The 12,735-nt window shown below is 39.0% G+C and overlaps 2 protein-coding genes across 7 annotated transcripts; one reads left to right on the forward strand and one right to left on the reverse strand.

Moving 5' to 3' along the window:
• Positions 1–329: 329 nt before the first annotated feature.
• On the reverse strand, positions 330–4,957 carry LOC147160479 (uncharacterized). 6 transcript variants are annotated; one of them, XM_086057716.1, is made up of 11 exons: positions 4,216–4,957; positions 2,612–2,716; positions 2,405–2,447; positions 2,292–2,335; positions 2,183–2,216; positions 2,093–2,109; positions 1,931–1,982; positions 886–941; positions 745–804; positions 610–669; positions 330–538 (listed from the first exon to the last, which is right to left on the reverse strand). In XM_086057716.1, exons 2-11 carry the CDS (start codon positions 2,712–2,714, stop codon positions 507–509), a joined length of 501 nt encoding a protein of 166 aa, XP_085913842.1. In that variant the 5' UTR covers positions 2,715–2,716; positions 4,216–4,957; the 3' UTR covers positions 330–506. The 6 variants fall into 6 exon arrangements, with proteins under 6 accessions (XP_085913842.1, XP_085913841.1, XP_085913840.1 ...); XM_086057715.1 differs by having other exon boundaries at positions 330–541; XM_086057714.1 differs by having other exon boundaries at positions 628–669; positions 745–941.
• Positions 4,958–6,041: 1,084 nt separating this feature from the next.
• On the forward strand, positions 6,042–10,701 carry kctd7 (potassium channel tetramerization domain containing 7). The gene is made up of 4 exons (XM_086057710.1): positions 6,042–6,554; positions 7,383–7,552; positions 8,133–8,311; positions 10,175–10,701. The coding sequence occupies exons 1-4, from the start codon at positions 6,249–6,251 to the stop codon at positions 10,549–10,551; spliced, it is 1,032 nt and encodes a 343-aa protein (XP_085913836.1). The 5' UTR covers positions 6,042–6,248; the 3' UTR covers positions 10,552–10,701.
• Positions 10,702–12,735: the final 2,034 nt, after the last annotated feature.

Below are 12,735 nucleotides of genomic sequence, written 5' to 3' on the forward strand. Positions count from 1 at the left end.
TCGGGAGCAGAGGGGGTTGCCTCAGTGAAAATGGCTGGGAGTGAATGAGTTAATATATTTCAGCTACCCCCCCAAAAAAAAAAAACTAAATTAATTAGCACTCTACAATATTCTGAGTTATAAAAACAAACAGTAATGACATCATTAAATAGAATGTAAACGGGTTTTGCCACATTTTTTGGACTTTAATTCACTGGACATGGCGCAGCTCCTTCTGCTGTGTGCAACTTGGCCACATGGGGGCAGTATATTACAGACAACTGATATGGAGATTACCCTGAGTTGCTTTCAGAGTGGGTAAAGAACATTAGCTTTGAGAGATGTTAGGGTTAAGTTTAACAGAAAGCTCAGATTAATAGATAAAAATGCATTTATAGTCAAATACATTTCAGACCAATTAGGTGAAATTAAATCATTTCCAGTGGCACACGTGATGATCTCATAACACCACCTGGTGGCAGCCATGCGTCACTACAAAAGGCAAAGTGTCCTGCTTCACCTCCATGTCAGGCTGCTTTTTCATTCACGTACAAAAAATCTGCTCCAAAGAAAAGAGAACTCTTGAAAAATCAGTCCGCATCTGTGCATTGTGAGCGATTATATGCTTACTGTTCTCCAGCTCGTGACCTTTTTGCGTCAGGAACTCCGAGTTCTCATAGTCGTCGGCGTCTGTGGCGACAAGGTGGTTTTGTCAAATGCCAGACTTTGACCTTAAAATGAAACCCATGCGGCGACGTCTCGTACCGTCGTCTGTCAGCGCCGCGCCAGCCAGGTTGGCGTAGTGAGAGATGCTGGGATCGGCAGCTGCAGACGAGATGATGTTGGGGAGGCTAGTGGGATTTTTTTTTAATGGAGTATCTCGTGTTTGAATGGTAGTGAGCCCACCTTTGCTCCTCAATGGCATCTGCTCATTTTCATATACTGTAATGGGGAGGGGATCTCTGCAAAGGCAAGACATTTGGACTCACTTTGAGTCGTAGAAACTGCTGGACATTTATTTGGGAGGCGGCCTTTAATTTTGTGCACATGCTCTTAACATTAAGTAGAGAATTTCCTCAGATAATAGTAGCAAGGGGAGTTTATTTGTTCAACTGCAAAGAACACCGGGTATTTATTTGAGAGGAGGCCTACAAATGTTTGTTACAATTTTGTAGGGTTAAAATCTTGACCTTTAAGTAGAAAGAGCATTATTTCCTCAAATATTGGCCAAGGGAGTTTAACTCATTCACTGCCATTGACGGCTATAGAAGTCAAAAATTTATTTGAACTATTTCTATTAGTTAAACATTTTTTCCTACTTTTGTTAACAAGAGTATGAAAACCTAGATTTTTTGTTTATTGTATTAGAACAAATATTTAAAAAAATTATTAATCGTGATTTAACTAGTGAGGTCATGCGATTAATTACGATGAAAATTTGTAATCGCCTGATGCCCCTAATTTTGAATAATCTTAAAAAAAAAAAGATTAAAAAGAATAAAAATTGTTTTTTTAAAGAAGATTATTCAAAATTCATCAGGCATCGGCGATTACAATTTGTAATTGTAATTAATCACATGATTTCCTAGTTAACTCCCGATTAATCAAAAAATTTATATCTGTTCTAAATGTACAAAAAATATATATTTTCTAGGTTTTCGAACTCTTAACAAAAATGGAAAAAAAGTTAAACTAATAGAAATAGTTCAAATTAATTTTTGACGTCTGTAGCTGTCAATGGCAGTGAATGAGTTAATTACTCAATGATAAAGATTAACATGTATTTATTTGAGAAGAGGCCTTCATTTATTTATTTATTTTACACTTGCATGTAAAGGTAATGAATCGCCAGTTTTTTTGTTTTCCTAAATTTGAAAGAAGTAGGCATCTCTTTGAGGAGAGATATTTATAATGAACAGATGAAAATTGTTGATGAGAATGAAATACTTACACATAAATATGCTCCCAACTCCTGGGTGGTGATGCAGCGACTGCATATATTGCTGTTTACATAAAGACGTACAATTAATCAATTGTTGACGGTGTATATCTTGCCGATTAAATAAAACATAAATCTAATAGTGTTGTTGTGGAAAAATTGTCCAAAACTCACCTGGGCAAACGTCCTCACTACAAAATACAAACTGTTAAAATAGGGTCAACGGTTTGACATTTTGCTTATAATTGAATCTAAAAAGCATACTTTGAAGAAGGGGTCATTTGATTGGCTTTGGTGACTGAAAAATAAAATGGTAAATTGTTAGATATGTAAAAAAAGAAAAAAACACTTTTATACATGTTAGATGATTTACCGGTTTTGGATCGCATGACAGCAAATCTGCTCCCCTCACGCTGGCTGTCAAAGTAAAAATAAAAATCAAATAAAAATCTCATATACAGTAATGTCACATAACGTGATACCCACAATGTGTGCGGGTTGTATATTTGAGCTTCTTCGTGTATGGTCTCTGTGGGAAAAGAAATCACATCATATGGATTTTGGTGCCATTTGTTGCAAGAACTCATCATTTCAAAACGTTATTTAAATACTGTTAAAAGATGTACAATCATCATTAAATGAATTGACTTCTCGTACTTATATTTACCAACAATACCAGTTCTTTGGACTTACTGGACTTCCTCTTGCATCTCAGACACAGAAGGCCCAGCAGACTCAGCGAGGTCAGCGATGCAACAGTCACAAACGCACACTGCACGCTGGAATTTCCCAGCATACCTGAAAGCAGCACTTATTAAAAATGTGTCCATGCAAGTAAAACAAATACGAAATAAAGTATCTGCATTTTTGTTTTTTGTTTTGTGTGTGCGAACGACACACATCTGTTCCTCCAGGATGTGGTTGGCCGAAACTAAGAGCGTTTGCGGTCACGGCTTAAAGCAAGAGTGCTGTGAACTATTCTCATTCTCGATTATTAATTCAGCAATTTCTATTATTTTGCTTGGCAGTGACGTACAATTGCACTGAGTAGTGTTACACTGCAAGGGGAGCAAAAGTGTATATTTTGTCTGGCTAATGTCAACAGACAGTCTATTGATGAACTTAATGGAAGGGAAATTATTCATAAGCACTCTGGATAATTATTCATTAGCACACTAACCAGTCATCCAATTTGACAGAGCCTGACCTAATTAAAAAAAATCTGCCGCTCGGAATTATTTATTCCCGAAAATCGTTTTTCAATTTATCTCGTAAATTAAGATAGACTCACGCTCATATTCTTCTAGTATTTAACGATGTGTAATTTGTTGAAGCTGTATATTTTGTGAACCGCTTAGACTTTACGGTTTCCTTTGTGTAATTTGTAATGTAATAATTTAGCATTAGAAATAAAAATTGAATATACTGTGTAGTACATGACAAAAGCCAACTAAATGAGCTAAAAGCAAAACCTGAGTAAAAATTAAAGGATGTCAAAAAAAAATGTCTTAATAAAACACTGACATTTAAAATCAAGTTAAAATAATAAATTTGGGCGTTTGTTGATAATTATCATGAAGTAGTTAGGTAATCTTAATCGAGTAAAAACCAGTCCAGAACAAATGTAATGAACATTTTAATTATTTAGTTTTTCTTGATAATTACTATGAATTAAATATTTTTCTAAAACAGTCCAACAATGCCAATTCAAATCTACTGCAAAAAGTGATTTCCAATTTTCTTTCCAGTTTGTTTCTTGTTTGTCATGTGCAATGTTGTAATAATTAATTTAAAAGAATATAAATTATACGACAAAAGCAAACAATTGTATATATCAAAGCAAAATTAGATAAATTAAATAAATAAATACAGATTAAACAGAATGTTATGGGAGGAATATATAAATGTTATATTTATTACAAATATTGTCAAGATTTGGGCGATATTTGCCCTTTTTTTTTTTACTTAATCTAAACAGTTGACTAATTGAATTAACTAATCTAAACGGATTAGTTCATTAAAAAATATTTCATAACCATCAACAAATGCCCCCCTCATGTTTATGTGATATAAAAAGTGAATTAGAGGAGCACAATTGTGCTTTTTAACCTCCTTTAAATTATTTTTGTGTCTTCTTGTTTTAACCACATCCTTTTTATGCTTCAAAAATTGAAACCCAACCACACACATCCACATAACGATACAATCCAAGCCACAAAGTGATCTAAAATCCTACTTTAACTCACCAAAATGGAGATTATTACAAGAGTATTTGCATTGTGTTGCTGCAACGTTACCTTCGGTGGTCCGGCTGCTCTCCTTCCTGCGTCGGCTTGAGTCTACATCAGCGGTGAAGCGTGCATCGGATTCCTTTTACAACAATTTGCCACTTCCGCCACATACTCAAGACACACTCGAGACCTCAGAACAACCGACAAAATGTTTGTGATTTCAAGTGGACACACAAGATGTCAAATAATACTTGAAAGTCAAAATGTCAGCGAAACACTTTGTAATTGTCATCACACTGCTCGTTAATTGAACCGAAGAGCAACTAAACATGGTAGATTGATGTTTGGTTAAAGCATTTTCTAGAGTATAATTGGAGTTCATTTGTGCTAAATTCAGTTGATTGGACATCATGTTGGAAATGCACGCACCTGTATTTGGGCGACCCCGATACAAATGGGGCTGTGACCCCCTGACCAATTTTGAAAAGCCCTGCTTTAAAATAAGTCTCAGTTGTAAACAAAACTACCTGTCAATTAAACTAAAAAATAATCAATTTCTACATAAAACTTGAATTGGATGTCATGTCATCCTGTACTAGCCTGTATATCTAGGCTAGGTAGTGTTAACATTGTTAACATTTTTTACTGTTTCAATTTATATTTTAACTGTTTTGAATTTAGTTATAGCTGTGTAGTAATAAGAAAACAGTTAATTCAATTCTACTCGATGCATAGTGTCTTTGTTCTTTTCCCTGTGAAAGGAATGTGTAATAAGGTTCCTGTTTTTATCTAAGGAGTATATGTTTAAAAGTGCAAGCAGAGTTTCTGTCCATAAATTATCCGGTCTAAAAGTTCAAGGAAGAGCCGGGTCCAATTATTTTCCTAAAGCTGGAGTGAACTAAGATATGAGCTGTCGGAAGTATTATCTGTTTTTGTACTTCACTCTTCCCTCAAGGACGGAGGGAGGGGAGAGACCAGTATCCTGTAAACACTGTTTTTTTTTGTATAAAGCTGGGGTGGGTCCACTTTAAGGACACACATTTGGAGAGATCACTGATTCAGTGTCCGGTCATTTGTGTCTTTCAGAAACTTTCTGTAATAAAAAAACTTGCAAGGAAACCTCTTCACAGGTCTCAACTTTGAAGTTTATTTAAACACGCAAGAAAACAAAGAACGTTTTCTAACAGTAGCTATCTTTTCAATTTAGTACATTAAGATTATTTTCCAGAATTTGTAACATTAAAATCCAGACATACACATTGCTATTGCAATTTAAATGATCGTAAAACATTTATTATGGAAATTTCCGAGTTGCTCTTGTGACACAGGCATGTGCACTGTTAGCTAGTTAGCTTCTTCTTCTTTTTTAATAACATTAAGCCAAAAACTGCATTGTTTGTGTTCATTTTCACTCATTCAAAAATGTTTGATGATGGTGTTAATTGTTGAAAAATTGCCAAACTGTTTCATATTTTGTTGTTTTACATTTTGGCCAAAAGTGCTGAACTTCTCATATTTTAGTTATGTGACGTCATTATATTTTTGCCTCATATTTCATTTATGCGTGTGTATGTTTATTACATGGTTACTGCTCCCTTGGCAGTTAAGTCAACATTTGGTGAAATTTGATTGTTTGTTACTATGTTTATTTTTTTAAACAACGGAAAATGGATGCATGGATGGTGTACAAAACAGGTGACGTCATGACGTGACAGACTCGTTAGCAAGTTAGCCACATTTTTCCAAAATACTCTCGGATATTGTTAGTAGAATTAAAATATAGATACACGCGACTATGTTTGCTATTTTAAATAAACAAAATAAATGTTAATAATTCTAGAAATTTCTGCGTCGACGTTACCACGCTCTGGCGTCATGACGTAAGCTTTTGCGACGCCGTAGTACGTAGGAGCGAAAACACCTCGATGGAAACACACCCCCTTAAACTAGCGGTGGCTTAACAGTATTTTAAACGAGACCCGGTTGAATGACACCGGTTCCGCACCGTATGAAAGAGTGGCGTGCCAGTGAAGCCTCGAAGTCGACTTGTCATCACTCGCAGTGTTGTTGTTGATGCTCGCCAGCGGTTGTCTGCGCGCATGCAACAGAATGGCGCGAGCAGCTCCAACGGCTCTGGCGGCGGGGAGCGTCAGTCTCCGTCCCGTAGCCCCCTGCTGCTGCCGGCGGCGACGACTCGGGTGAGACGCTTCATCCAGGAGCGGCGACCGCTGCCGCTGCCCAAAGTCATGGTGGTGTTCTCGGCCGCGGGCGACGCCGAGAAAGCCAGCGATGCCATGGCTGACGACGACTCACGGAAGTCGGCCTCCCCGGCGGCGTCCGCTGTGGCGAACGTGTGCCGGGGAAAGCTGTCCCGCTGCCCGCTGGACGCCAGGCAGGAGCAGGAGGTAGGCCGCTAGTCCGACAAAAAAAAAGGGTTTATTTTCATTTAATTATAACTAAGGAATCCACGATTAAGTACAACACGTGACGTCATAACCAAGCGCCAAACGAGATTGTTTGGCTAGGAATGTTTATTTATTTATTTTCTCTTGTATTGTACCATCTTTAAAATGAACACAAATGTCAGGTATTTTTTGCAAAACATGTTCGTATGTTCTGGAATGTAAAGTTGTGTTGAATTGTGTTAATAAAAGCATAAAAAAAAAAAAGTTTGGCTAGGAATGTGAGGTTAGGCAGCTGCGTTGTGATAGGCCAACAGTGGTTCACGTGATGAGTGTTTTGCTTTTGTATGCGCGCGCGCGCGTGTGTTTTGCTTTACCATCCTGATTATGGACCTAAACATGGCAGTTAACATACAACAAGCTAAAGATCATATTTTAGAGACACCAGATAATCAGTCATTTGCTGATTTAGATTGGAAAAGAAGAAATATATATATTTATTTATTTATATTATATATTAGATATATATAAATAAATATATATTTATATATATCTTTTTTTATTTTTTTATATATATATATAAATAAATATATATATATATATATATATATATATATATATATATATATATATATATATATATAAAATGAAAATCTGGCCTGATTATCTGTATGTGTTGCACTGAAGGCATTAAATTGCTGCACGTTGCATAATTGACATAGGCTGTGCTCTGAGCCTGTTAATCCCAATAAATTTAGCTAAAACGTGACTAATTGCAGATACAGTACTGCATAATTAATAATAAGACATTTCTTCTTTTTCCTTGTAAAGTTTCCCGAGGTGATCTCTCTGAACGTAGGGGGCTCCCACTTCACCACCCGCCTGTCCACGCTGCGCCGCTACGACGACACCATGCTGGCCGCTATGTTCAGCGGGCGCCACCACATCCCGCGCGACTCTGACGGACGCTTCTTCATCGACCGGGACGGCACCTACTTTGGGTGAGTTGCACCAAGTTTGAGAATTCTAAATGTGTGTAAAACTGAAATTAAAGTGCAGTAAAGTTTCCTAGCTTAATGCTAACACAAAATGGGAAACACCACAGACAGGCTAAATGTTTTAACCATGTAGACAACTCACAATTCTCACACAGGCATATCTTCTTTATTTTTATTTTTAAAAAATTCAATATTACAGAATCTTCTTGGGTCACTTACAGTCATTGTGAAATTCTTAATTGCATAATTTGCTGCCGGTTGTGTAACTGGCGCTAGCTGCTGACGTGGGTCGTGATAAGATCCCGCTAATTGCGATGCAGAAAGTCAGCGGAAACTGGCAGACGAGACGCAGCCATTCGGAAATAATGGCCTGCTCCTCCTCCATTGGTGCTGCGGAGCTCATTACACGTCAACCGCTCAGCTGATGTCCACTATAGTTGGAGCTATTTCAAACGTAACGTTAAACAGGATGTCCTCATACCTACAGTATGTACACAATTACTACGTGCAAGGCAAATAAAACAAAGCTCGACTTTTAGTTCCGAGTGAGGGTTCCACTGTGTGTGGTCTCCGCCTCCTGAAGGGACATCCTGAACTTCCTGCGCGAGGGCGAGCTGCCCCAGCACGAGCGAGTGAGGGCGGTGCACCGCGAGGCGCAGTACTATTCCATCGCGCCCCTGCTTGAGCGCCTGGAGGACACACAGCCGCTCACCGGAGAGAAAGTGCGACAGGCCTTCCTTGACCTGCTGCCCTACTACAAAGGTAAGCACAGGCATGCTGGTTTACATTAACACTCTTTTAGCTTCCCATTTCAGTAAAAAAAAACAAAAAAAAACATATGACAGGTTGCGCAATGTTTCCCAACTTTTAATTTAGCTGGGGCACCTACCTGTATTTTCTATTAGAATAATCTCACCGCACACCACCAAACAATAAAAAAAAAGTATATAGTTTTCACCTTCTGTTCATGAATAGAGAATTATGAGAAATATGTGAAGCCCACCCCAAAAATAGCCTTAGAATTGCCTACAAAATAGCAGCAAAGCACTACTTTTCCCTTAGACAGGGCTATGGCCTGCTCAGGCCAAATCAATTAAATTGGGATGCACCGAAATGAAAATGTTTGGCCGGAGCCAAAAATGAAAAATACTTGACCGAAAACCGAAACGGCGAAAAAAAAATTATGCCAATTTTTACTATCACTGCATTTATTATAATTAATAACAATTATAATATTATTATTAAATATTTATTTAGCACTGGCATTTTAACAAAGCACTTAAAATCGGCACATTCACATATTCACCATCGTTTAAAAATAAATAAATACATTTATTCGCACCAGTTAATCGGCTTTGGGAACGGACTGCAAAGTCACACACAGCGTCCTCTACAAGTCTGTCGCCACCTGGAGATAGCGGTAAGTGTTTCCGGGTTTAAAACTGTTGATAGCAATAGTGCTAACATTAGCTAAAGTATTTAGCACGGCCACCGGGATGCCGGTGAAAAAGTGGACGCGTTCGAGGGGCTCTTATTTAAAAAAAAAAAAGGGGGGGGGCACTGGAAGAGAAAGAGTGGCTCACCTATAGTGCAGTACACGGCAGTTCTGTCTTTTTTCGACCCTTTTAAAAAGCGACGCCCCTCTCCTCCGGTGTGCGCAACAACCCCCCGGGAGCTGCTGCGACCGACAGGTGCAAACTCACAAGGTGAAAAGCCAGCGAGAAGCGAGGCAAACACTCACCCCCGCGTTCGCTGTTTAACTCTAACAATCTATTTTGGCCATATTATTTCAGCTTTAATTTTATTTCGGCCAAATGCTGAAAATGGCAAAAGTAGCCATTTTCAGCCGAAAATTTTCGGTGGCCGAATATTCGATGCATCACTAAATTAAAGTGTTACTTTGGCACCATCTCAATGCCAAGGTGTTGTTGAAGTGATTTGAGGAGCTTCAGCGAGACAAAAGTAGTGCTTTGCCACATCTTGGTGCCAAAGCATTCTGTTGAAAGGTAGTTAAAGAGCTTCGTTTAGACAAAATTGGTGCTTTGCTGCCACAGTAGAACATTTTGACACCAAGGTTCATTAAGACACAAAATCGTGCATTGGTGCCATCTTGTGGCATCTTGGTGCAGTGTTTAAAAAAAAAAAGGGGTGCTTTGCCCTTATATTGTAACACCTTGGTGCCAAGAAACTGTTAAGTGAGTTGAGGAGTTTCATTTCAACAAAAGTTGTGCTTTGGTACTGTTTTGCAGCATTTTGATGTCAACAAAATAGGTTGAAGTAAGTTGGGGGGCTTCATTTAGACAATAGTAGTGCTTTGTCGCCATCTGTTAGCCGCTTAGTGCCATGGACGGAATTGAAGTGAGTTGAGGAGCTTCAAGTGAACTTCAGTTGGATAAAAGTGATACTTTGACAGCATATTGTGGCATGTCAGTGCTAAGGAGCTATGTTAAAGTGAGTTGAGGAGCTTCATTTAGACAAGAGTAGTGCTTTGACGCCACCTTGTGCTACCAATAGGCAGTTACAGTCAGTACTGCATTAACCATTTTGAGTGTTCTTTAAACGAGTAGTAATTTTCCTTAATGTGGAAAAGACTGAGTGACTTGAAGGAGCGTTTTGTCCCGGCAGACAATCTGGAGCGCATCGTGGAGATCGCCAAACTGCGCGCCATGCAGAGGAAGGCGCGCTTCGCCAAGCTGAAGGTGTGCGTGTACAAGGAGGAGATGCCCATCACGCCGTACGAGCGGCCGCTCTTCAACTCGCTGCGCCTGGAGCGCGCCGAGGGCGAGGCCAAGCTCTTCGAGCACCACTGCGACGTGGACGTGTCTTTCGGGCCGTGGGAGGCGGTGGCCGACGTCTACGACCTGCTGCATTGCATCGTGGGCGACCTGGCCCGCCGCGGCATCGTCGCCGAGCAGCAGTGCATCGGCGTGTGCGACAAGCACCTCATCAACCACTACTACTGCAAGAGGCCAATCTACGAGTTCAAGATCACCTGGTGGTGAAGGCGGGAGCTCCGGTTTCCCGTCGGCGGCATTTGGGATCCGAATTGGTTGCTTTTTATGCGCTTGCGTCTTCACGTCGTTTTCGCTAGCGACGACTAACGTTTACCAAGGTGAATGGAACTTTCCAAATGAATCCAAAAAGCAACAAAAAAAATGGAGCTGATAAGATCAGGGTTACACACTTCGATAGCATTTTCCCTCATTTGCCATCAAATTCAACAAAGGCCCGATCATCGGATGTCTCTAAAAGATTATCCTAAATGATTATCGTGTGGTGTGTCGAATGATTTTATTTTTTTTGTTCTCCCTTCCAGTCAAACTCAGCAAAGGTGCAATTGGTGACAGAGTGATTCTTTTTCCTTCCTTCCAGTCCAAGTCAGCAAAGGTCAGATTGTCAAATGTCTAAAGGATTATCCTGAGAGATTATTTTGTGGTGAGTGGTGTGTTCAGAATGATAACAAATAAATAAATAAAAATCCTCGCTGGTGATCAGCATACGCGCAAATGTCAGTTGTCTCTCAGATATTATTCAGAGTGATTATCCTGTGGTGTGTTAAGGGTGATTTTCTTTTCCCTCCACAAATAAATTGGGTTTGAAAATCGTAAATGTTAAGGTGAGCCACACACATACCCATAATCGTGCTAAATTTGAGTATTTTCCCTCCCTCCCAAGGAAAATCAACAAAGACTCGAATATCGTATCTCTCTAAAAAAATATATATATCTTAAATGATTTTCCTGTCCTGTGAGGTATTTCAAGAGCATTTTTTTATTTTTATTTTAATCTGCGGAGAAATTATCCTGCCTGACAATCGTAAATGTATGTAAGTATGGGTCACAGTCACATACTGATAACCGTGCCAAATTTTTGTATTTCCCCTCCCTTCCAATTAAAGTCAGCAAAGGTATGATTATCGAATATCACTATAAGATTTTCCTGTGCGAATTATCCCGTGGTGTGAGGTATCTAAGAGGTGTTTTCCTCTGCAGTTTGCTCTGGGCTGAAGAAGTGAATGTTCAAGAAGGGTACACACAAACTGATAATCGGGCCTAAATCACGTTGGAGTCGGTCCACACTTTTGCCACGAGGCTGGACGAAGGTCCGCCATTTTCTCTTGTGTCTGCATGCGCCACATAATCGGATCAGCACGCTAATTGACAAGTTCACTTGGGCAGCTTGCTGATGAAGTGCTGCCTCCTCAAATGAAAATACAGTCCATGCATTTTCTTTTGTACAATTGACACTTTTTTAGGCTCTGGGCTCGACATTGCAACTAATGCCAACACTGAGTATGTGTTGGTCCAGCAGTAGAGGGGGAGGAGCATTGGTTCATTTGCATGAGACCGGACCGCCCCCTCAAAACAGGTTAACGGAGGGATTGTTATGGAAATCTCTGCTATTCCAACCTCAGTCGCGCTTTTTATTTAAGGCATTCCGCTAGCCATTCCACTTTTTTAAATGTATAAGATAGCGCAAGCAAATGTTGTGATGTAGCGCTAAATGCTAAGCTAACAGGGCCACTAGTGTCGTTGTACTTGATGAAGTCTGAGCACCTTGTGATTGTAGCCGAGAAAGTTTATATTTTGTACCTCACTGCAATACAGTACTAATGTACACTTTGTTTTTGTTGTGTTCTTAGCACTACTTGTGTTGTTTCAATGATTCCTCATCTTATCAAAAATATCTGTTGGCTTCTAGGAAGCTTTGGTCCTCACTCCTCAATGCTTTTTTTTCTCTGCTTTGTATTGTACTGTTTTTTGACTGACACAAATTGAAGTTAATAAATATAAATATATATATAAATATATATCTGTTATTGCACTTAAAATGGCTGTTTTGTTTTGTTGTTTTTTTAACCTAAAATACAAGCTGTCTTAAATCATCTTTTCCAATTGTAGTGAAAGGAAATTAATCTTAATAAAATTAAATAATATTGTTCACTTTTTTAAACAAGTAAAATAGCATTCTTGTACTTTATAGAAACATAAAATGTCATAAAATAAAACCATTGGTGCATCATTCATGGCTCATTAATTGCATCTATTCCTGCTTTGTGCGTCTTGGTCGCTGGGGGGCAGTATAACAGTCATAAAGACAAAAAGAAGACATTCACAACTACAGGAGTGCTGCTCCGCTTCCTTGGCATATGGAAAGCGTGTGTGTGTGTGTGTACTTGTACATAC

The sequence above is a fragment of the Leptonotus elevatus genome, chromosome 16 (assembly GCF_054856555.1).
Source record: "Leptonotus elevatus isolate MCC_2025b chromosome 16, RoL_Lele_1.0, whole genome shotgun sequence".
NCBI classification, from domain to species: Eukaryota; Metazoa; Chordata; class Actinopteri; order Syngnathiformes; family Syngnathidae; genus Leptonotus; species Leptonotus elevatus.